This window comes from Mustela lutreola, chromosome 2, assembly GCF_030435805.1.
Source record: "Mustela lutreola isolate mMusLut2 chromosome 2, mMusLut2.pri, whole genome shotgun sequence".
Classification (NCBI taxonomy): Eukaryota; Metazoa; Chordata; class Mammalia; order Carnivora; family Mustelidae; genus Mustela; species Mustela lutreola.
The window spans coordinates 157,193,353-157,219,174 of NC_081291.1; the positions used below are offsets into that span (position 1 = coordinate 157,193,353).

At 35.9% G+C, this 25,822-nt stretch overlaps 1 protein-coding gene across 2 annotated transcripts in view; it reads right to left on the reverse strand.

Moving 5' to 3' along the window:
- Window positions 1–25,344, reverse strand: part of SLC25A36 (solute carrier family 25 member 36) — a 36,014-nt gene extending 10,670 nt beyond the window's left edge. The window contains exons 1-4 of one of the 2 annotated variants that reach the window (XM_059163934.1): window positions 25,030–25,340; window positions 14,020–14,184; window positions 9,928–10,005; window positions 6,874–6,974 (exon numbers count right to left, since the gene is read on the reverse strand). In XM_059163934.1, coding sequence (XP_059019917.1) covers window positions 6,874–6,974; window positions 9,928–10,005; window positions 14,020–14,184; window positions 25,030–25,070 — 385 coding nt within the window. In that variant the 5' untranslated portion in view covers window positions 25,071–25,340. Of the gene's footprint in view, window positions 1–6,873; window positions 6,975–9,927; window positions 10,006–14,019; window positions 14,185–25,029 lie in introns of both variants that reach the window. The other variant, XM_059163935.1, reaches the window with a different exon arrangement.
- Between the last annotated feature and the right edge of the window lie 478 nt (window positions 25,345–25,822).

A 25,822-nucleotide genomic window follows, 5' to 3' on the forward strand; every position in this document is an offset into this window, starting at 1 on the left:
ACTTACATGCAGAAATGTCTAAGGATCTTAACTATTTTAACACTTTCTATCAAATAATAGGCAGGTGAAACATACTGTTTTTAGAAAAGTGGAATATAACCAGCACACTAAATATGAGTAAAGTTATTTCAGGAAGAGAAATGATGTGGTGCACTTAAAAATAATTTGTTTTCGAAGTTAACATATAGTGTAGAACCAATCATAAACTTTTCTTGGCTTTCAAAGTCACTATGGGTATACCTAAAATGCAAAATCATTTTACTAAATTGTTTACAAAGCAGAATTTGGTCTCTCTCACAGGTTCTTTGCCCCTCTATAATATCAGATAATTAGCTAACTCAAATTTTATTTCCTTAAGCCACTGTTTTAACACCATAGAAGTAGCCAGATATCTCACAAAGGGATGCTTAAATTGTATCTATTTATGAAATGATAAATGGAATAAAAATTTGGTTTGATAACTCCTTTCACTATTTTGTTAATAGTTCTATAGTCTCCGTTTCTTTCAAGTGTTTTTAATACTACATAAATATGTATAAAACTAGTACTAGACCAACAATTTTGTATGTGCCAGTATTAAAATAATAAAAATTTAAAGTGTTGGACATTTTATCAGGAACATTTTTAAGTTTCTTTTAATATATAAAAATCTTGGTAAAAGGAAAGGAGAAGAAAAATATGAAATTATTAGATCTGTTTAAATATTTTACTTGGAAAATATTTAAATTTAAATATTTTTTATTATAAAATTTATTTATTATAAAAATATTTAAATTTAAATATAAATAAAATAAAATTAATTTTTCTTGCATGTCCTGGCTTAAATGAGAATAAAGCTAAAGAATTTTTTTTCTTTCCTTGACCTTTATTTTCTTAACTGAAAAACTCAAACTAAATACACTCAAATTATATTTTAAAGAAAATGTGTACCAGACATTAGTATTCTGGCTATATCTCTAACTCAATGACTGTTTTCAGACTTCAATATCTGTATTAGTTAAATATCCGTAAAGCAGTATTAGGGGGTCTATTAGTGAAAGGCTGCAAAGCAGCACAAGGCAACAAAATATTCTACATTATTCACAATCATTTTTATTAATTAGCCTGTGGAAATTAAGAGAACAAATTTTTCATTAAATTTTTAAAGCCTAAAACTGGGAATCCTTATACCAAGCTTTAAAAACAAAACAAAACAAAACAAACCCAAAAAGCCCTGTCTAGGTAAAAAATCTCAATCTACTATACTTGATTTGAGAAGATGAGCATTAAAGTTTTTCTTTTTAAATAGAAGTTCTATTTCTAAAAATATAAACTTAAACAAGCTTAATACTCTCCCAAGTCACAAAATTCCTCAATTAGAGTCTGAAAAACTCCATATACACTTCAAAATACTGCAATAATATTTATAAATATTACTAGAAATGAATTTTTCAAATATCTATGAATAAAATTTTTAATTATCCTCTATACATATGAATGAACAGTGACAGGACGCAAACAACAGGTATTTCTCACTTAACTAAAATTCCTTTCCAAATACAAATTAATCTATGGAACAGGAAACATTAAAATTCAACCGAGTGTTGTCATCTTATCCCTCTATAACTGTTACTACCAATAACTTGTGCTTACTACAGTTGTTGTGGCTCAACTCTCCCAATAATAAGCTAGGTTTTAATAAAGACACTAGGCTAAATGCCAGCAAACCACTACATTAGAGAGAATCTAGGCATAACCTACATTTTAGTGATTGGTCTTCCCCACAGTTAAAACTCTGGTCCTAGAATTTTATGCTATTACATTCTCTCAACCACAGACACTCTACCTAATAAACTAACTGGACATTATTAAGCTAATTAATCCTATAAAAATACAGTCTGTTAACTCAAGAAATGAAACAAGAGGGAAGAAGCAAAAATTAATCACTAACTTAATTATATATGGCAAGGCAATCTGAAGTTGGCCAACAGCCAAAACTAAAAAGATCTTCCTATTTCTAAGACAGACATATACAAAGATATTTGGAACAGTTTCCCTTAAGTTTAGAAATTTACTATTACTTTTTATTTTTGCATTTCAAGTTTGTGGTATGTTGATAATGCTAGTTCATATTAATATTCTGAGCATTTTGTTAAACATTAAAGCTGAATTATAGGCATATGAAGGAGCTATTTGTAGGTTAAGAATTAACATTGCTCTAGTCAGTAAAAGCAAAGTGGTAGTGTATTGGCCATATAGTAGTGTGGCTAGAGTTTTATTAGAAAATTTTTTTTTAACTTTCAAAATGCAACTTTTAAAGTTTCGCTTCATCTAAGACTCCATCCGATAATGTGCACCAGATTAAAAGAAATCCTGCTTATAGGAAACTTGCTGAAAATGTCTATTTCATTAAGTGAGTGATACCTGTATTTGCATTTTCAGGATTTTTTACTTCATCAAGTTCTGTAAGCAGAACTAATAAGCCCACACCTAACCTTATAAGAGAAATACATTAAAACTACAAAACAAAAACAAAAACAAAACAAAAACCCAATTAAAACTAAAACAGCTTAGATCCCATATATTCTTACCCTGCATTTATTGTAAAGTAATGGTAGGTATTAAGATCAATGTTTTTGCACGAAAGTAGAAAGCTAAATATAAACAGACAACAGAATGGAAAGCACTGTATTAGACTTTAAAAATATGTTATGTTAAGCAAAGAGAACTACTATCTTCCCTAAAAGTTGTAGGATGGTATGATACCATTTACAACTACGTATATCTTAAATATTGTCATCAAATTTTTTCGAGGTCAAGGCTATTATGGCCAAGCTGAAGACCCCAGGCTTTTATTACACAATGACTGAAAAGTTACCCCATTCTTCCTTCTAGAAGGAATATTCTAAGGGGATCAGAATTTTAAAGTTTTATGAAATACTCAGAACACACACATATATTCAGGAAATAAAAGTTCATTTCCCGCCTTCTATCAATTCCACAGCTATTATAAATTCCCAGGGTGTGTTTCTTATAACTAGAGGCTGCAAGAGACGCTCAGATCAGTACTCACGAGGTTTAAGTTAGTCCATATTTCTACAGGAAGTGACCTGCGGATGGGGAGCATGAGATGACACGATCTCACTCTTTTCTCGGGAGAAATGTACAGTAAATGCCTAAAATAGACACAGGCTTTTCTGTATCATAACAACAAGCAGTGACCTCATCAGAAACATGTGTACAAAATGAATCCCATTGGAAGGATTTCAGAAATATTTACGGTGAGATCTAACTTTTTTGAAAATTTTAAGTTAAAAAACAAAAAGGAAGATCAGAATGGGCCATAATTAAAAAAAAAAAAAAATGCATCGAGTACTGAAAATTCTGCCATCTGCAGCAGTTTCAGAGTCCAAATACTTACCTAAAACACGAATTCTGCCCTAACGAAAAAATGCTAACCTTGTCAATGGGGAATCTAAGAAAATATTTAGAAGGGATCATCATCTCATTTTCCTAATCATTATCTATCATGATCAGAGGTGAAATCACAATTTTCTATACTTTAACAGCTTCTTAGCAAGTCTTTTTTTTCCTTAAATCTTAAAAAAAAAAAAAAAACCCAAAACCAGAATATTCTAAGTAACATTTTGTAATTTTCTGAAATTTTTAAAAATTAAAGTATATGTTGGTTCAATTATACCTTTCACACCTTTTGCACTATGACCAATAATATTGCACATCCATTTTATGGAATATTTTGGATTATTTTGTATTTTATTTCTGTGTTCTACAAAATAAAAAACAGGAAGAATGTTTATATACAAACACACAAAACATCTGTCCACCCACCCATTTGGGTGAATAAACTGCCATGGAAAATAAAATATTAAAAAATATATTTTATATAGGCAAGAAAAAATTTCTCTTTAATGAGTAAAAACTTAACCTTTAAAGTTTAATATTTATAATAAACTTAAAGTCAAACAGAAAAATGTATTTTGAAAAATAACAGTGAATGCTATAAGCAAGTAAAACCCACTAGATATTCAGTAAAAGTTAAATAATTATATTATTGGTATTTTAAAAATTAATCAATAACTGTTTGAATATATAATCCAATAAAAATAAAAATTCTTTTCATTTAAATCTATGTTGCATATAAAAGTCGGTATGTTTTTTACAGATAAAAATTTCTGAAAACTAGGAATTACTAAAAGAAACCATACTATTTTTGGCATGTACATTTGTGTCTAGTAATAGAGTAGGATATACAAATTCATTTAAACAAAAACATACAAGTCATCTTGACAAAACAAATACTCTCAGTCTAACAAAGGTTACATGTAGGGAAGAAAAAAAAGCAGGTAAAACAGAGTCAACATTCCTTAATTTTATTAAATAGCCTTCTAACTGGAAATAATTTTTCAATTATACCTCTAAATTTAGGTTTATAATTCTTAAAGTATTCTCTTGAAACACTACAACAAACCAAAGATCCACTTTAAATAAACTGTTTATTTTTATTAACAAAAGGTTTATTACCTAAATACTTGGGTTCATATGAATAAAATGCAAACTCAATGGGCTACCTGGAAAAAAAATTATGTACAAGGTCTGTTACTAAAATCCTTAATGTGTATGCGGTTTGATGTGGCAAAATCTTACAGGCAATATCATTAAAGTCTATTTTAGTGCACTTTTTGATACCAAAGTGACAAGGTTAGCATTTTTTTTTAAATAGCCAGTTAAAAAATGATTTTTCACATGACTGCCTCTAAGCACTTTGCACCCCCAATTCATATTTAAAAGACTTCTAAAAATGATCCTGAAGAAAAACCAGAGCAATCTGGTCTAGATAATTTCAAGAATGAAGGGGGCAAAAGGCTACCTTAATGACTTTGCATGGGATCTTTCAGTTTCACCAACAATGTAGTTATGTATAACAACTGCAGAGCTAAGTGTTAATGCTCATGAATAGTGCAAGGAAGCTCTGAAAGCACGATTCTCAGAAAAATGTAACTGCAAACACATGAAAGAGGTATTTTCAAATTACACAGTAAGTATTTAGTGTAATAATCTAAGCAAGGTTAAGACCATCAATTTACAAAAATTCAAGGAATTCAAGTTGGAAAATAATTATCAATATAAAAACAAACTATGAGTTGATATTTGTTCACACTTGAGAGAAAAGTGCAAAATGACAATTCCACCAAAATTCTTTACCACATTAGTAATAAACTCTGATGAGATATTCTAATGAAAAAAGATGTTCTACTGGGAATTAAGATATTCTGAAACCCCAAATTTGCATTACTGAATATATATTAACTATCCTCTACCAAAAACGTCTGCTCATCTACTTTCTGGACATCAAGTCTAACAAAATGAACCAAAAAAAAAAAAATTAAAAAATTAAAATTTCTTTAATAATTTTCTGGGGTTAAAAAACTGGTAGTCCAGAAATATATTCTTAAAGATCCTAATACAGCAGTTATATAGTTTGAAATTAGCCACTAATTTTTACCTTATACCCACTCAAATTTGAAGAGGAAAAATCGTATCTGTATTCAACAGCTATAAAAAGTAAATTAAAAAAAATTCTAGTTATAACTAGATGATATCTATGGTACTAAAGAACTAATTCTCAAAAACCAAATCTTTGTAGAGCAACCTACATTCCAAAGATAAGGTAAAAGGAAATTTGCATAAATTACATTAACTTGCCCAAGATCTCTCATCATGGATAAATAAGACTATTTTACCACCTTGACCTCTAAAGTTTTTACCTTTCAGCTTTAAAACTTTGGTGAGTCAGTCAATTACCAAATATGAAAAACCTTGAAAATAATTTGTGAGGTATATAGTAGATATATGGCTATTGACCCTTTCAGAAATTACTTATTCCAACTTACACTTAAGTTCGTTAAAGTATGTGGTTCAAATTGATCCAATTTATTTCTAAACAGAAAATGGTTAACAGTTTAAGGCACTCATTATTAAACACATAACTGACACTCAATTTGATGAAAGTAGTAAAAATCTGCTTTATAGTCATAGCATAATTTGGAAATGTGACATATGGTTAAATATACAATGAATCTCAGAAAACTGCAAATAATGAACCAAAGGTCATGGCTTTGTCTAACACGCATTGCAACAAATGATTCCAGAACCAGACTGGTCAAATCAATCTCCTAGTTTATCTTTAAGGCAGTACAGAGGCCCAAAACTAGTTGCGTTAATTCAGAATCATATATACTCAACAATGATAGAAGAGTCCCTGGAAAACATTTCTATAGCAAGCATGTACACATAGCCAGTGCCTAAATTTAAGTATTATCTAGTGTTATTTATATGGAATGCTAAACATATTTTTCAAAATACATACATTACAGTATCTCTCAGTTATCAGTAATACATCACAAAAATTTCAGCATTTGAGCACAGGACAAAATGAATACTTTACCAAGAACTGCCGGCACATTTCAGACAGAAGCCAAAACATGCAGCAAAAAGGGAAAAGGCACTAACAGAAATTGAGGAGAGAAGAGTAAATTACAGCTGCATAACTTATTTATAGTGTAATTATGGTTGGATTCTTTAAACTGTCAAAGTGATCACTAACTATTCAGTGGACTACACAAGACAATGTAAATATTATACTACCTGTATGCTATCACAAACCCCTGATTACAAAAATGCCAACTTAAAATAGATTTTAAGTATACCTTCTGATCGAATTTACTGTAATACTAATAAATATTAAGAATCATATATGTAGATGCTAATCAATTAAAAGCACAATGTCTTAACTACATAATGTAAAATCATAATTCAACATTAAATCTCTAGGTTTTGGAAAAATTTTTGCTTTTTAATATTTTATATTCATACCTGCCATTGCAGCTGAAATCATGTGTACCTGGGTAGAATCCGGATCAAATATACCATTCAGCTTTTCCTTGCAGTTTGAGTAAGCAGCAAAGTATATAGCTCTAAAATAAAGATTTAAATTTTATCAATAAGCATGTTACAGAATTCATAGGATTTAAATGACAAGTAAATTCATCTAATTTTAGAAAAATCTAAAAACAAAGTCTTAGCCACATTCTCATGTAACATCAGGATAATTCACTTTTTTCCATGTAGATTCTGAAGTACAGTTTGCACTAACCCATTAAAAGACAAATCTCAATGTGAAGTTCCTCAAATGTAAAGCACCCTCCAACAAAGACACATACCACCCTGACCCAACACTTTTACATCAACTGATTGACTGAATGAAATAAAAACTATTTGTATAAGAGATGTTTAGAAACATATGAATAAGGTTAGAAGGCTTAAGTAATGGTAAGGTTAAATTAAACACACTTGAGTAAATATAGTATAAGCACTTTAAAAATTGCTGAATATATAATTATTATGATTAGTTGACATTAATATAAAGATATTACTATTAATATATAATATTTTTAAGTGGGGAGAGGGTCATAGAACTGACCCAATTCATCAAAGTATGTTAAACAATTCTGAGATACCATGCTATATTCTAATCTATATCTTACAGAGTAGTTCACAGTATCCTTAAACAGACAAAATAATTCCAGAAGAAATAAACCCCATCAGGTCATGTCTTCTATGTTTATAAACATTCCATTACATCTGTAAATACTTCCCCTCTTAACTTATGGACTATGATTTCATGCATCCCCACCACCTCCTCATTGTTTAGCTTTCCAGGCTTTGAATTATTTGCTTGCAGTATCAAATCCTTTTATTTCCCAACATAACGGGCAAAAAAAGCACAAATGAGGACAGTCTCACTGTTGTGCCTTTTTTAATGTGCTGAAGAAAAATGGAAAGTTAATATAATTTAAAATGAAACATACTACATTATCAGCAAGAAAAACAAATAGAATACATTTAATGACTAATTGTGAAGACGTATAAATAGCACATTCCTAGAAATAATTAAGAAAGACCTTTTAATGAGAAGATAGGCAACGGATATATAAGGTAATTCACAGTAGAGATACACAAATGGAAAATCATTAGAAGAAGGTGTGAATGCACCAAAATTAAATAAATGTGTATTAAAACTGAAAATAGGGGCACCTGGGTGGCTCAGTTGGTTGAGTGTCTGCCTTCGGCTCAGGTTGTAATCTTGGGGTCTTGGGACAGAGCCTCAAGCCAGGCTCCCTGCTTAGTGGGGAGCTGGCTTTTCCCTCTCTCTCTGACCCTTCCTCCCCACCCTGCTTGTGTTCGCTCTCTAATAAATAAATAAAATCTTAAAAGAAAAAAAAAAGGGAAAATCATGTTTAGTCTATTTGACTAGTATTAAAAGACATGAAGAGTAACCAACATGAGTAATTTGTGATAAAGAGCAACTAATGCACTACTTGAGAATAAAAAAAATTGCCCGTCAGAAGGCAACTGAGTAATATTAATTTCATATGTGTATATGCTTTTTATACAGAAATCCTACTTACAAGTAACTATCTAAAGAAATACACTTGCTTAAGTAAAGATAAAAATATAGCTGTGTTCACAAAACTACTGCTTTCAACAGACAAAATGTGGAAATACACGTAAAGGTTATCAATAAGGGAATGCTTATTAATGACAGAGTCGCCACATTATGTGATTAAACAAAAACTATGTATTTTGATGGAAAAAGCTTCAAGACAAATTTGGTGAAATATTTTAATACGATTAAATGAATGTACACAATAATTAAGTATACACAATATGCATTTTACATACAAAATAAGCCAGAAAAATTAAAAGAAGACTACACACACTGAACTTTTATTAATAACACTTATCTGCGGAGACAAGTGCCTATGAGAAGGCATATAGCATGAGGGGTGATGTGTTTAAGATGGAATGTCAGCCTTTATGTTACACATTTTTAATTTTTACGGTAAGGATAAATTTTTTTTTACGATTTATTTATTTATTTGAGAGAGAGCGTGCGCATGTGTGGTTGAGTGCACAAGCACGCAAATGGGGGATGAGAAGCAGAGGGCGAGGGAGGACAGAGGTAAAGAATCTCAAGTAGACTCCACACTGAGCATGGAGCCCCAAGCCAGGCTCCAACTCAAGACTGTGATATCACAACCCGAGGTGAAACCAAGAGTCCGACGTTTAACCAACTGAGCCACTCAGGTGTCCCAAAATAAAATTTTGGGGGGAAGATTTTATTTATTTATTTGACAGCGGGAGCAGGAACACAAGCAGAGGCAGTAGGAACACAAGCAGGGGGAGTTGGAGAGGGAGAAGCAGGCTCTCTGCAGAGGGAGCCAGATGAGGGGCTCAATCCCAGGACCCAGAGATCATGACCTGAGCTGAAGGCAGACGCTTAAAGACAGAGCCACCCAGGCACCATCTCCCCCAACGGGTAATTTTTCAAGAGAGAAAAGAGCCCACAAAAACTTGAAAACCAATAAATAATAAGACATGTATCCAGTACATGGGATACAGAGAGCCATTTTCACTCTGAATGGGAACTCTACAGTATTTTATTGCAGAAGCAGTAAATCTAAGACAAAAAGATATCAGAGATAAATGACAAATTAATGTATTAATAGGGCCTTTTTGGCTCTTTTAATAGGTAATGAAATTATTCTGTCTAGCTTGTCCTCTAAGCCAAAAAACAGGGTTAGTTCTAGAGCTCTAAGTAGTCCTCTTTCACACTGTTGGTTCCCTTAGTATTCTCTGCCTTTTGAACTTGGTTCAAAAACTGCACCACAGTGATTTCACTAAGAGGTCTTTTGCGCTGCCACACAGGGAAAACGGCCCAAGCTTTTACATGGTTACTAGATATCTGTTTTTATACCAAGGCGCTTTATCCTTACCACCTTGACTTCTCTTCAGCATCTTCCATCATTAAACTTGAAACAATAAAGATTGCCACCATTTTGTTTAACTTAAAAAAATTATTTTTACCTGGAAGGAGCCACCCCCACTAAATTGGGACCTAATCCTCTGAACAAGGAACGAGGCCCTTCTTTTTCCAAGATCACTCTGAAAGAAAAAAATATTATTTAGAAAGGAATGTCCTTCAAAGTCTAGTACCTTATTTGTATAGCAAACTTAAGACTTTTAAACCTGTCAGTCTCTGCTATAAGGTTGTGCTGCTCTGCTCAGTTTTTCTTACTTATGAAAATCCGCTTTTCTTGACACAGCATAAAATGATCATCTTAAATGATAATAAAAAAAATTCTAATCAGATTCTTTTCTAAAAGTTTTAAAGACTACAGTATAATTTCTACATTTTCATACAATCATGTTCTTGTATGAACATGATTATCTTCAATATCCTCCATTTTATAATCTTTACCAGCACATTCAGTTTCCGATCAAAAATGTAGTTTTCTGTCTAGTACTCGAGGTCCTTTCTTGATAATCAGACAACTCTCTCAGTAATGCAGCATTACCTCATTCAATCATTCCAGTGAAATGCTGTCAAAATCTGGCAACCTAACCTCCTTTAGGGTACCAAAATAGTTAGCCAGTTACCATATCCCCCTTTTTTTAGTTAACACTTACTATACTGAATACTTACTGCATAAAAACTAAGCAGAGAAAAAAGACAAAAAAGAAGGTGAGACACCTGCTAATGAGAAATTTGATGTACAGTTGCGGAAAAAAGAATTATACTAAAACAAATAATTCAACAGACTATATTAATAAGCAAATACTATACAAGCTAGATACATATGCCCAGCAGAGAAAGGAAGAGACATGTCTAAGCCCTGGAAGGCTTTCTGAGAGTGAGTTATTAATTAAGCTTGGAAGTGAGAAGAAACAGAAACTGGAGAAAAGTATTTTAACCTAGAGTTAACAGGCTAGGGCAGTGTAATTTGCATTTTTACCATATTTCCAGATGACTGACACAGTGATATAGAACCACATCTGATAAAACTAGATTAGACAGAAGTAGAGTTCAAAATAACAAATAATGGAGAACATTTTGAAGATTCAGTGTTTGTTAGCTTTTTCTGTATCGTAAGTCTCGCTGAAAAATTAAGAAAGGCAAATGTTCTTTAAAAAAACAAAAACAAAAACAAACATATTTGTTGGGGTGCCTGGATGGCTCAGCTGGTTAGGTGTCTGACTCTTTTGGTTTCAGCTCTAGTCATGGGCTCAGGATCATGGGACTGGGTCACATTGGGCTCTGTGCTCTGTAGGAAATTTGCTTCAGATTCTCTCCCTCTCCCCTTCCCACATACACTTGTGTACTCTCTCCCAAATAAATAAATAAGATCTTTAAAAATATATATATACATTTGCAAACACAATTCTGCATACAATTTCATGTCATTTATAGACCTCCTGAAGTTCACCCATGACCCACCTAGGAAACCAAGAGCCCGGTGGGGGGCAGGGGGAAGGGATTTCTAAAGTTCATGGGTAAGCCATGAAATGCTTCACTCACTAGAATGGTTATAATAAAAAAGTCAGATATAGTAAAACAAGGGTTGGTGGGGGTGCCTGGGTGGCTTTAGCCCTGAGTTGATGGAGCCTACTTAAAAAACAAAAACAAAAAACCGGGGTTGGTAAGACAGTGCAGAAACTGAAAATTTCATTCAATGGTGGTAGGAATGTAAAATGATACAGCCACTTTGGAAAATAGTGTTCTAGTTCCTCAAAATGTTACAAGTTATTGTATGACCTAGCAACTCTGCTCCTAGCATATCCCCCCCCCAAAATGAAAACATACATTTCTATAATAGCATCATTCAGAATACTGCAAAGTGGAAACAAACCAATGTCTATCAACTGATGAGTGGATAAACAAAATGTGGTATATATAAAGCAATACTTGACAATAAAAAGATACTGTTACTACATGGATCAACCTTGAAAACATGCTAAATGAAAGAAATCAAACAAAAGACTGTATTACATAATTCCATTTATATAGAATGTCCATAATAAGCAACTGTATAGTGATAGAAAGCAGATTATAGTTGCCTAGAGCTAGGGGATGGAAGGAGAGAGAAGGGAGAAAATGAGAAGTGGCTGTTAACAGATAAAGGTTTATTTAGTGATGATGATGGAAACGTTTGAAAATTGGAAGGTGATAGTGGTCACACAATTCTCTGGATATACTAAAAACAAACAAATTGTATACTTTACATGGGTTAATTTTATGGTACGTAACTTGTACCTCAAATAAAGATGTTAGGGGGAGAAAAAAAAAGGCCATGAAACAGATTGCTTTGGACAGAGCCCCTGAGTAGGGAATCAAAGGGAATGAGTAAAAAGGTATTAAGGCAGAGAATGCAAACTTAGAAGTCACCTATATACTAATGACAGGTGATACATGTTAAACTGACTCTTAACTGAGGGCCAGAAAAACTGAGAAATTAAAACAAAGCTGAGAGGGATTCCTACTACTGCTGAGAAAAGTCAGAAGGCAAAACCACTGAAAAATAGAAAAAAGAATAAAAAATATACTACTACTGTGGGGAGCCTGGGTGTCTCAGGTGGTTAGGCATCTGACTTGATTTCAGCTTAGGTCATGATCTCAGGGTTGTGAGATCTGAGCCCCACAGTGGCTGTGCACTCATTTCAGAGCCTGCTTGTTCCTCTTCCTTCACATCTGCCCCTCCCTCTGCTTGCATACACTCCTGCTGGCTCTTAAATAAATAAAAAAATATATACGGCTGTCGCAAAGATCAAAGAAAGAAGTTCAGGAGACATAACAGTGGTAATAGAAGACAGAATCATGATATTGAAATGACCCATTGTTAACAGGTAAAATATTCTATTTCTGCCAAGGTATTATTAATTCGATTGATAATACTCGTATCAGATACTCATCTGTAATTACAGCATTTTATTTATTTATTTATTTAAGAAGGGGAGAGGGGCAGAAAGAGAGAGACTCTTAAGTAGTCTCCACATCCAGCATGGAGCCCATCACAGGGCTACATCTCACAACCCTAAGATCATGACCTGAGCCGAAATCAAGAGTCAGATGCTTAACCAACAGAGGCACCCAGGTGCCCCTGTAATTATGGCATTTTATTTATTTATTTTTAAAGATTTTATTTATTTGAGATACAGAGAGTGAGTGAGAGAGAGAGTGTACAACCTGGAGGAGGCATATAGGGAGAGGGAGAAGCAGGCTCCCTGCTCAGCAGGGAGCCCAACCTGGGACTCAATCCCAGGACCTGGGGATCATGATCTGAGCCGAAGGCAGATGTTCCACTGACTGAGCCACTCAGGCACCCTATAATTACAGCATTTTCATCCAAAATTGTTAACAATTTTATTCTACCTATCATGTACTAGGAAAACTGAAAAAAGAAAAAAGACTGATGAACTCTTGGTAACTAAGGTAAACACTCACTATTGAGTTTATTTGCTGCCACAAAATAAATACTACTGAACTAAGTTCAAATAGATTATGTACCAAGTGACCTGATAAGGCAGATACAAGTTACATACCTAAGTTTGAACACATAAAACGTGATCAACAGTTTTGAAATCTTAAATCCAATGTGCAATATAATGAAGTATGGTAAAATGTAAAAACAAAATCTTTTTCAAACTACCAAGAAATGTCAAACAAACACTGAATCACCTCTTAAAACCAGTAGAACACTGCTTTAAATTTCAGTTATGTTGAGGTTACATAAAAATCACAGATTGCCATTAAGTGGTTGTACTAACTGTGTCAATACTTGGAAAATTAAAAAACATACAGAAAGAGTCGGGATTTAACACTACCACATTTCAAAGACAAATAGGACACCTAGAATACCTTCAGAAAACAAATCCACTGACTAAATATAGAAAAATAATCTAAATACACATGATTTGAAAATAACATTACATTTTATATCATCCAACTAACTGTTCCTCTCCATTAGGGATTATCATTTCTGAATATAATTTAGAGTAACTCTGTTAATAAGTTTGTAAAAAAGCTTCTTAAAATGGGGCAGAATATAAACAAACAAAACACATGGCTATCATTACGGAAAACAAACTAAAAAAAACAAATTCACGAAAATTGTGCCTCACTTTAGGCAGTGGAGAGGTCCGGGAGACACTACACGGTTGACACTGGCTCCAGCCATGGTGTTCAACTGAACTTCAGAGATATAAAGCGTCACAGAAGATGACTGCAGCCGTGTTTTTACAACTTCCAGTGGACATGTCAGAATAGCTCCTACTGTACCACCACATCTACGAAAAAAAGAAAGGAACAAATCTACTTACTCCATAACTTAGTACACACATTTAGACTGTATAATGAGTGGGCAACTGGGGCTTCACCAAGCTATTAAAATGTTAAAATTTTTTATTTTAAAAGACTAAACCATTTTAATGTTTATTTGACTGCATACACCTTTAGTAGCTACAAAGAACTGAGCTTAATAATTTACTGGGAAGCCACAGCATAGTTTTAAATAGTATCCTAAGGGTTTATTTGGTGCTCCTTGCCAGATATTATTTGTAGTTGTTGACACCTAGAGGAGTCCCTCAAACTCCTCTATCTTTCAAAACTCAAGCTATGTTCTTCAGAGCAATAAAAATTAACCACTGATGGATAATCATGTTTCCTATTTTAAATATTCAAATACTCCGAAGTGTTTTGCCTACAAAAAATGGTATTTTTGTCTCAAAATCAGTGGATTAGGCCCACAGGTAGAAATCTGTACAAAGCAGATAGGCTTAGCTAGAAGAATCCAATTTAAATACAAAAACTGACCATCAAAACAAAACAAAAGCTCTAAACAAATGACATCATTTAAACTTTTTCAAGGAATGTAAGAGATAGGATGAGTATTCTTTTTAAATGCAAGAACGGGAAATAATTTTCTCTTAAAGCACTAATAACAACCCAGTGAAACCTCGTGAAACCTTTCTAACCAGAGGAAAATCAGGAGACCCCTCACCAAAGAGTCAAAGTGAAAAAAGCAGACTGTATCAGAAGTAACCCGAACCTCCAAATGGGCACAAAAGGAAGAAAAAGAAAAGTAGACCACCAGAGAAATACACTAAACAATTCTATCTCTAGAATTAAAAAAAAAAAAGTGTATGTGTGTATCACATAGTAAAAAAAGGCAGCATAGCAACGCCCAATAAAATTTAGAACAAATTATTTATAAATATACAAAATTTAGGACATATATATAAAATATGTAAGTATTTCACAGTGATACAACAGTAACACGCCATCAAGAAAATAAAACTGAAACAAATTTTATGCAACAAAAGTGAAAAATACAACTTAAAAACAGAACATTCATATGCATATGGTTGCAAATAAACCCTGAAAGATTTTTTTTCAAAATCATTTATCAGGGAAATGCAAACAACCACAATGAGCTATAACGATACATCTATTATTGGTGAAAACTAAAAAGAATGAGAAAGCCAAGTGCTGATAAAGGCCAACTGGAAATCTCATACACTGCTGATGGGAATGCAAAGTGGTAGTCATTTTAGAAAATGGCTTTAAAAAACAAACAAACAAAAAAACCCAGAAAAGACAGCCTGTTGATTTCTTATAAAGTCCCGCTCTTAGGTGCTGACTCAGGAGAAATCCAGATATATGTCTTCACAAAGTCCTGTCCATGAATACTCATAGCAGCTGTATTCTTAAAAGCCCAAAACTGGTAACCTAAATGTCTACCAACATGAAGGATAAACAAGTTATGGTATATCAATACAATAGATTATTACATTCTGTAAAAAAAGTAACAATCTGGATGAATCTCAAAAGCATTATGCTAACTGAGAAAGTGAGGGACAAAAAAGCCTTTTATTTTAGGACATTTTCATTTTTATGACTTTTTGGAAAAGGCAAAACTAGAACAGAAATGAGATCAGTGATTACCTAGAGGTAGTGGAGTGCATAGGAACTGCCTGCAAAGGGCATGGAGGAATTCTTGGGATAAAAGGAATGTGCTGTATCTTGATTGATTTTAATAGTACTTACAGGACCTTACACATTACCAAAACTTACTGAACTACACACTTAACAAATTTTATTTGGTGAACGTTATCATATGCCTTGATAAAACTGATGAAAAAACTGAGTATGTGAAAACTAGTTAAGTATATGCACTACCTGGAATTGAATACATTGTGTTAAAATTTTAGTCATAATTAACTTAGTGTTTCCTAAAAACTCCATTTAGTTTTAAATAGGAAATTTTTAAAAATTAAAAAATTAAAAAAAAATTAAAGCCCAAAAGGAAAGATCAAAACCATAATTCTATTGTCAGAAATCAACACACCAATTAGATAAATAGTAGGCCTATAAGAGATCTGAAACAAAATTAACTAGATTAAGGGAGAGCCCATACTCAATAAATAAGGAACAGGTATAATTTTTGAACAGCTATGAAATAGGCTTAACCTCATTACAGTTGACTCCCAGACAACATGGGGGTTAGGGGAACCAACCTTTCCCACACCCCCATGTAGTTAAAAATCCACATTAACTTTTGACTCCCCCAAAATGTAACTTCTAATAGGCTACTACTGACTGAAGCCTTACCAAGAAAATGAACATGTAACATGTATTTTGCATATGTATTATATATTTTATTCTTACTATATAAAGCAGAAGAAAATGTTAAGAAAATCATGTGAGGAAACTATATTTACAGTACTATATTTATTGAAAAAAAAATCTGCATAAAAGTGGCCCATATCAGTTCAAATCCATGTTGTTCGAGAGGCCTGAAGATCAGTGCACAAAGTATTCAAGATGGAGGTGAGGCAAAGAATGGAAAACAGAAGGACTGGCTGATAGGCTACACAACAAAGGGGCGATATCCATATATATATACATATATATCCATATATATATACATATATATATAAAAGACCACAATCTACTTTGGGAAAACAGCCTTGTTGTAAAGATGATGTATGATATTACCCATGTAAAGTATTTCATGACATTGCACACATTAGTATTAGCTACTGAATTTAATCAGCATCTATTATAGCAGTAACAGAATTCCATCATAACTTTTACAAACACTTTATGGCCAGACCACAGACAAGATACTATGATTCCTTAAGGAACAATTTAAAAGTAATGTTTAAAACTTAAACAATTCTTCCTCTTAAAAACAATTCAACAAGTAATGAGGATCTAAGTTACACAGAGCTGGGGAATGGTTTAAGTGGGTGTACACACAAGCACTTAGGCTGTCCTGAAGCAATTTTATGTTACGAAATTCAATAGGTATGTAAGCATAGGGGTGACACTCCAGTATCTCTCATGCCGTTTTTATCTTCAAGCCATTTAAAATTACCACGCATGCTGAAATCAGAAGAATTGATGCAGCGAACAAAACTACTGGAGTCAAACATTTAAAATCTCTCCTCATGAAAACGGGGTTAACTATACATTATTTCCTTTCCACGTCAAAAAACGCATATTTTAAAGAAATATGCCACAAGGACAGAGGGAGCCAGGGAGAAATGAACAAGACCCAAGATTCCAAGCAATGAAGCATAAAGGGATTTTTAATGACTTACGAGCAAGGAGGCAAAAAGAACTGCAGAAGGAAATACGGAAGAAAAGCCCTGCAGAATCTCAAGAGGCCTGAAGATCAGTGCACAAAGTATTCAAGATGGAGGTGAGGCAAAGAATGGAAAACAGAAGGACTGGCTGATAGGCTACACAACAAAGGGGCGATATCCAGGTGGGATCTACCCCCAACTCCCCACACACTGGGTGAAACTATATTCCCAGGCAGAAGCCTAATTCTCTAAAGAACCTGAGAATTCGGGGTGCCTGGGTAGCTCAGTGAGTTAAGCCTCTGCCTTCAGCTCAGCTAATGTTCTCAGGGTCCTGGGATCATGCCCAGCATCAGGTTCTCTGCGGGAGCCTGCTTCCACCCCTCTCTCTATCTGCCTCCTCTCTGCCTACTTGCGATCTCTCTTTCTTTCTGTCAAATAAATAAATAAATAAAACCTTAAAAAAAAAAAAAAAAAAAAAAAAAAAAGAACGTGAGAATTCAAGAATCTCAGAGGTTAGGCTTCACAGGTACAATCAATAGATTCCAAAAAAATCAAAACAAAACCCAAAATGAATTCCTACACCAAGGTGAGCTACTACAATCTTTTAAAATATTGGGAACAAAGATCTCATCAACTTCCACACAAAGCATAAAAGGTTTTTTAACAAAGGAAATGTCAAAATAGCATCAGAATTCCCAGAAGATTATGGATTCTAGAATTCTATACCAAACCTACCTATCAAGCAGAAAAAATAAATACAGGCAAATAAATATTTAAGAAATTTCTTACCTTATAACCTTATCTTAGCTACTAAAGAACGTGTTCTACAAGTTAAGGGATTAATCTAAAAAAGAGGAGGGAATATTCCAAGTTATTATGTTGTACACCTAAAACTAATACGCATTATAGGTCAATTACATCTTGATAAAATGGGGATGGGGGGTGGGGATTGAATTTAGGAAAAGAATGAGTAACCTAGGAGAGCGAGAAAGGAATCCCAAGATGACAGTGAAAATGTCAGGCTCAGAAAATAACCAGCCCAGAAAGGATTCACACAGTTCAGAGGGATGAAGATATTCAGGAAAAAGAAAGACAAATGAATATATTTGATGATATGAAACTAAATATTCAAATACTCACATAATTAAACAAACATTTTGAAATGTGTAGCAATTATTAATTCCAAGGGGAGGAAATGAAGATATTCAAGAAAGAAAAGGTCAACAACTGAGCCCTCCAATCAAAGATACACTACCACAGTAAGCTGAGTATTATCTATTGATTTAACTAAAAAATTGTTATGTAACTAACTATATACTGAGAGAACAGAAAGAAAGGAGAAATAGGGAATTGTATAACTAAATCCTCATCTTTTCTTTTTTTAAAAGATTATTTATTTATTTATTTGAGAGACAGAGAACACAAGCAGGCAGAGCAGCAGTCAGAGGGAGAGGGAGAAGCAAGCTTCTGCTGAGCAGGGAGCCCAAAGTGGGGCTCAATCCCAGGATTCTGGGATCATGACCTGAACAGAAGGCAGCCACTTAACCAACTGAGCCACCCAGGTGCCCCTTAAATCCTCATCTACCAGAAGAGAAAGTGTGAAGAAAATTCTACACAGCTGAGACAACAAGAAGTTCCCATTAGGAAGGAAATGTAGGAGGAGAGGAGTTGGGGAATGCTGTTTAATAAGAATCTTACAGCAGCATTTTAAAAAAATACTATACGCACACATTTATTTTTAAAATAAACAATCAAAAAAAACTTAGCAGTATCTTTTTTTTTTTTTTTTTAACAGCAGCAGTTTTTAACTGGAGAATGTGGTTGATGCTTCTGGGACCTACTTACTGGACCCCATGAAAAAATGGTATGCAAGTGTCTTTGACTCAGTTACTCCAAAATAAATCCAGAATCTTAACCACTGTTCATCAATTCCATCCTGGTCTAAGCCACTGATCTCGGCTGTAATTCTAATTAGAATTTATTATACGACCCATGCTCCTACCTCAGAATTTCTACTCTTGCCATTTCGTCTTCCATTCTTGCCTTGAATTGAAGAGCCAGTTACTAGCTCACCTCTTTATCTTTGCTCAGTTGTCACTTCTCACTTATGTCCTCTCTGATCACCATATATAAAATCTTTCACACTGACTCTTTAGCCACCTTTCTTGCACTACTCTTCTCTACAGCCCATACTGCCCACTTAAAATACTAAGTATTTTATTTACTTTATCTTCTGTATTTCCTGATGCTACAATGAAAGCATCAGGAAATCAGCAGTTTATATCCACTTACCACAGACTGCCTTCAGCTCAGGTCATGATCTTGGAGTCCCAAGACTGAGTCCCACATGGGGATCCCTGCTCAGCAGGAACTCTGCTTCTCCTTCTGACCCTCCCCCATCTCCTGTTCTCTCTCTCAAATAAATAAACAAATAAATTTTAAACTTTTTTTTTAAAAAGGAGGTAGTAAACAGTGTATTTGGTCCAACTTCCTTATTCTGCAGATGAGGAAACAAAAATCCTGCAAGGGAAAATTAGTTGCTCCAAGTTGACAGTCAACTAAAGAACAAACCAAATCTGATTTTTAAGTCCAGCTCTTTCCCTTTCAAATCTCTGAATTCAATTCCACAAGAACTATTTTACATGAAGACACAGTATATCCACATTCACAAACATTTCACAGAATACTTACTATTTTTAGAAGGTTGGTCACAAACCAACCAAATTGATTTTATAATCCACTAATAGGTTCCTATAAAATTTGAAGCATGCTGTTCTATGCTAAATTAGATGCAATTTAGCCAGGAAGGATATAAAGGGAAAAATGTGTTCTTCTGGGGTTTTTTTTGGGCAGGGGGGCAGGTGTTAGTGAGGATGGTAGGGATGAGAAGAAGAATGGGACAGACAGGGAGAGAGAAAATCCTAACAGGCTCCAGGTCCAGCGCTGAGCACACACTTTATCTCATGACCCTGAGATCCTAACCTGAGTGTCAAATCAGGAGTTGGACACTTGAACAACTGAGCCACCCAGGCACCCCTCTTCTGTACAGTTATTATTACAAATCTTAAATAGCTTGTGAGTAGAGATAACTTCTACTTACTGGTCAATTTAGTGCAACATTAAAGCCAGCTTACTACTTAACAGGTGGAGGCTAGGGACAATGCATTCTCAGCTTCAAAACTAAAGGGATGGGAGGAGTACAACTAAAATATACTGAATATATACTGTGTGCCTCATTTATTAATCTATAAGATTTTGGACAGCACAATTATTTTATTAAGCAAGTCATAAAACAAAAGACTAGAAATTATTTCTTAAACATTCTATATAAAAACCATAATATTTAAAATTATTTTAGTTTTATTCTATTCTCCCACAAAGAAAGTTTCTAAACAATGAATACGGATTTAAATTGTTTTACTATTTATAATAAGAAAACTCTACATGAACACTGATTTGCACAGCCAATATAATGCTTTAAAATATTAGTAAGATAGGGCGCCTGGGTGGCTCAGGTCCTGATTCCAGGGTCCTGGGATCCAGTGGACCAGGCTTCCGGCTCAGCAGGGAGACTGCTTCTCCTTCTCCCTGCCTGCTTGTGCTCGAGTTCTCAAAATACAAAATCTTAAAACAACAACAACCAAAAAACCAAAAACTAGCAAGATAGAAATGTAGAATGTAGTGCGGCTAGGAAGCATCCAGGATCAAGAAGGCCACGTGGAAGACCCTGTCATTTACAACAACACAAAAGAACATAGAAGACATTATGCTAAGTGAAATAAGTCAGACACAGAAAGGAAAAAATAGCATGATCTCACTATTACATAAAATCTAAAGTCAAATAAGACAGAACAATACAGGGTAGTCAGCAGGGGCAAGAAGGTGTGGGAAATGTTAGAATATTAGTCAGTACAAATCTGCAGTTATGTAGGATGAATAAGTCTAAAGTTCTAATGTATAGCACAATGATTAAAATTACTACTACTATACTGAACACTGGAAATCTGCAAAGAATAGATTTCAGGTGCCATCACAAAAAATGGTAACTACACCAGATGTTATGTCATAATCTTTTCACTATGCATTCGTATTATCAAATCATCATGCTGTATACTTTAAATATATACAATTAAGAAAGGCCATGTGAAGAAGCTCCTATGATTACCTTAGTATGAGGTACTGAAGGCTAACAAGGGTGACAAGGGCATATAGAGGCTTTCTAACATCCAATTATCATCAAGTCTCTCTGGTTCTACATTCTAAACTTCCTCTCACATTTCCCCTAACCATCCCCATTCCAAGTGCCTTAAGCAGGCCACCACTTCCTTTTTGCCTTGTAATGCTCCTGTGTCCCTCTGTCCATGATGTGGCCAATGAGTTAAGACCAGTTGCTTGTAAGTTATCACTAATGTAATTTGCTGCTAATAATAAAGTACTAAGTTGTAGCTTTATTGTAAGAAAAAAAAAAAGTTCCAATGCAAGGTTGCTTGCTCATTTTCTTTAAGTGCTTTGATTGGCAAAGAATTCCAAGGAAAGAATAGTCAAGTTTGTTATTCTATAACATCAAAAACCTAGAAAGGACAGTTTCTAAGGTTTATTCCTTCTATCTGAGACAATCTCTTCCTAGAAAAAAAGCAAACTGTCTCTTAGTGGATAGCTGACCCAAGTCTACACAATATATAGTTCTATTAAAGATTTTAATATACAAATAGTTATTAAAAATACAGCTTAAATTAAATCTTACTTACATTCTTTTGACAAGTTGTTAGGAGTTGCCTCCATAACACAACTGACCTAACCAATGACCTTACAAACTCTGAATTAACCCTGGCAAAAAATATAATGGAACCAAAGGGTGTCTTAAAGAAATAATAAGTTAGCAATGTGACTATGTCACCCACATCCAAGGTCCAAGCTCTAATCTGTTGCAAATGTTTCCGATTTAATAATACAGACCATTGGAAATTTTCAAGATTCTGATAAACACATACTTGAATACAATTACAACCATCAGGGAAACAATCCAAAGGCCCCATACTTGGGCAATTTTTGCCTAAGATTAAATGCCACTGCAAAACATTATTTAGATTTTTAAAACATACTGAGTTTTCAGAACTTAATCTAAATGATACCTGTATGTGAAGCAGCCCAGTCACAACAGCTATTAAAAAAGATCTCTCCCCTCTTCCGTAACTACTTATTATTGCTAAAGTGAAAATAACTTTCCTAACTCCTAATTAACATAAGTCTAACAGGATAAAAATGAAATCTAGCTTTCTATGAAGAATGTACCAGAAGTGATCGCCTAAATAAGCAACTTTCATATATAAAAGAATTCAACATCTTCAATTAAGAACAATGTAACTGACACAACCCAACATCATTTCCAAAAGGTTACCATATAGACCTCCAGGATATCCTACAATATTGGCGTTATGTAATATAGAGCTGGAAGGATCTGTAGAGATTATTTACCTCTCATTTTATATGTATAGAAAGCTGTTTGACCTTGGGTAAATCAATACACCTCAGTAATTTTCCATATTTTTAAGGGGCTGAAGCAGATGATCTTTACCATCCTAGTCCTAATATTTCTCTAAAAATGATAAACCAGGGGGTAAAAAAAAGGTAAACCAGGTTTTATTGCAAAAAATTATGCAACCACATATAACTATAAAACCAAGAGATACAAAGGAATTTACAAGGCTGATCACCTATGTTGTGTCAGGCTTTATTCTAGTACTTCATTTAATACTCTCAATAACCTGCAAATGCTAGGTTCTTTGGGGGAGGGAGGCTTCTAAATCCATTGGTGTTTAGATGCTGCAAAAACTCCATTTCTGCTCTTAAAGAAAAAGCTAACCAGGAGGTCCTTTACATGCATTAGTAACAAAAAAGTGACAGAATATCTTAATCCAAACAACTTAGTGCAATCAAGCTAACACGCCCTACTTTTAAAAAAACTTGATGTATGAATTTTGAATGCAGAGTAATAGAAATGTTAGGACCTGGGAAGGGCCTTAGAGATCATGTAGCACACCCTCCTCAATTTACAAATGAAACCAATTAAAATAAAAGTTTTTGTCCATTTTTCACTCATATTAAAATAGCGGCCATAAGTAAATGTACAGTCTCCTTTGAGATACATTACCTCAATTACATGAGGAAGCCTGATAATTTGCCTAACACATATTTACAAGAACATCTACAGGGCTAATTTTTTTTTAAAGATTTAACTTGCCAATATTATTGGTTAATGTATCAGAAATATGGATTACTGGCAAAAGTGTCAGAAATATGGAAAGTAAACTCTGTCTAAACTTTGCCTCACGGATTAAAAGGAAAGTATTTTTTATTCCAGATCAGTGGCTGGCCCATGACTAGTGTACAATAAAAGTTTGCTGACTGAATGTGCCAACCCAAGGAAAAGTATTACCATCACTGGCAATAAAATCTTACAGTGGCCGACTGAAAAACTACGCTTTAAGAGGATGCGACTTTACATGGTCATATAGACATAAAAGAGCCTCAGCATAATTCACCGCAGCCATTTTTTGATGACTATGATCCTACAGATAAGCAACTCTTAGACTTAAAAATGCTAGGATTCCCCAAATAATCTGGAAGGAACAAACCTAAAAAAGAGTCTCAACTGGCTCAACAAAGTATCTGTAGCCTTTAGGTTGGCAATGAGGGAGGCTTTAGGCTTAGTCGTAATCTCATACACACAGTAACTATCGCCAAAGCATTTGACCTCTCCCTACCCCCGACTTTCTCCTTTAAGCAGACGAAGAACAGAGTGTGCACAAGAGGGCTGGTTTTCGAGAAAAAATCTGACCCCAAAGGCAATGCCGCTTTGCACGCATCTTGCAACCTGGAGAAGCTCGGGAAGAAAATTTTCCAAGAGCGAGGATCCTTCAGCTCCCGCGGTGAGCAGTGAAGTCTCCCCGCGGGTGCGGGGCGCCCTCCCCCCAACCCCAACCCAGGGCCCACCCGCGCAGCAAGGGCGGGGAAAACCCTGAGGTCCGAGGTGGGGCGTGAGCGACGTGAGGAGGCCTCGCCGCCCGCGAGGCAAGGCAGGAGGGAGGAGGCGGTCCCGGCGCCCATTTTGTCCTCGGCCTCCGCACCTCCGCCCCGTCCCTCAGGCCTAGAAACCTCCGCGAGGCCTGCACCACACTCCTTCCCACGGCCCCGCATCCCGGACACGCGCTAGGCCGCGACCCGCGGCCCCAGTCCGCTCGGTCGTCCCCAGCCCCGCCCGCGGCTCCTCCAGGTTGCAGCTTCCGCCCCAGCCTTGCCGCGGCTCCGCGGCCCCCAAGGCTGATGTCCCGCCCCAGCTTCGTCCCTCATCTTCCCCTGCCCCGCCGGGCCTCAGCCTCCTCAGCACGCCCGGCTCAAGCCTCCTCCCCGCTCCCCGCCGAGCTTCGCCCTCTCCACCCAGCGGGCTGGAGCCCCCTCCCTCGTTCCTCTGGCCTGCGCGTCAGACCTCGGCCTCAGCCCAGCACCCTCGGCCCCAGCCTGCACGCCTTGTCTGGACCGTACCCCCCGGCAAACAGATGCACAAGCGTGTCCCTCTGGGTCATTCTCTCTTCCGCATGTCCTCCGAACGCTGAGGCGGGACGCAGATTCGGCCACCCGCGACGGCCGGCAGCTTCGGTCCCGGTCTGGAGCCGCACGGCGCCCCGGGGACTGCGAGGGGCAGGCTAGCGGAGACGCGGCTGCAGGAAGCAACGGCGCGGCCCTCCCCGCGGCGCTGCAGCCGCGCCGCCTCCTGCTCCAGCTGGGCGCCCGCGACCTGGGCGGGTGAGCGGCGCGGCGGCGGCGGCGGGGCGAGGCTGCGTGCCGGGGCTCTGATATTCCGGTGACCTCCGACATAAACAGAAGCGTCCATTGGCCTGCGCTCCGTGACGTCAGGCGGCTGGCACGCCGCTTTCACGTGATCGCCGAGGACCTTTTTTTTTTTTTTTTTTTTCAATGAAAGGGACCGTGAGGCAGGGCGGAGCGCGTGTCCTGGGGGTAGTAGGTCACTGCTCTACTGCATCTAATACCTGGCGGGGAGGCTGCACCGGTGCCACCTGGGCCCGGCCCGGCAAGCTGACGGGAGCCCCACGCCCCAGCCCAGACCACGTGAGAAACAGTCTGGACTCCCAAGTTCGCCAGCTTGCCCGGTCTCTGACCTTTTTTTTTTTTTTTTTTAAAAAAAAGATTATATTTTCTTGGGGCGCCTGAGTGGCTCAGTGGGTTAAACCTCTGTCTTCTGCTCAGGTCATGATCTCAGGGTCCTGGGATTGAGCCCCACATTGGGCTCTCTACTCAGCAGGGAGCCTGGTTCCCA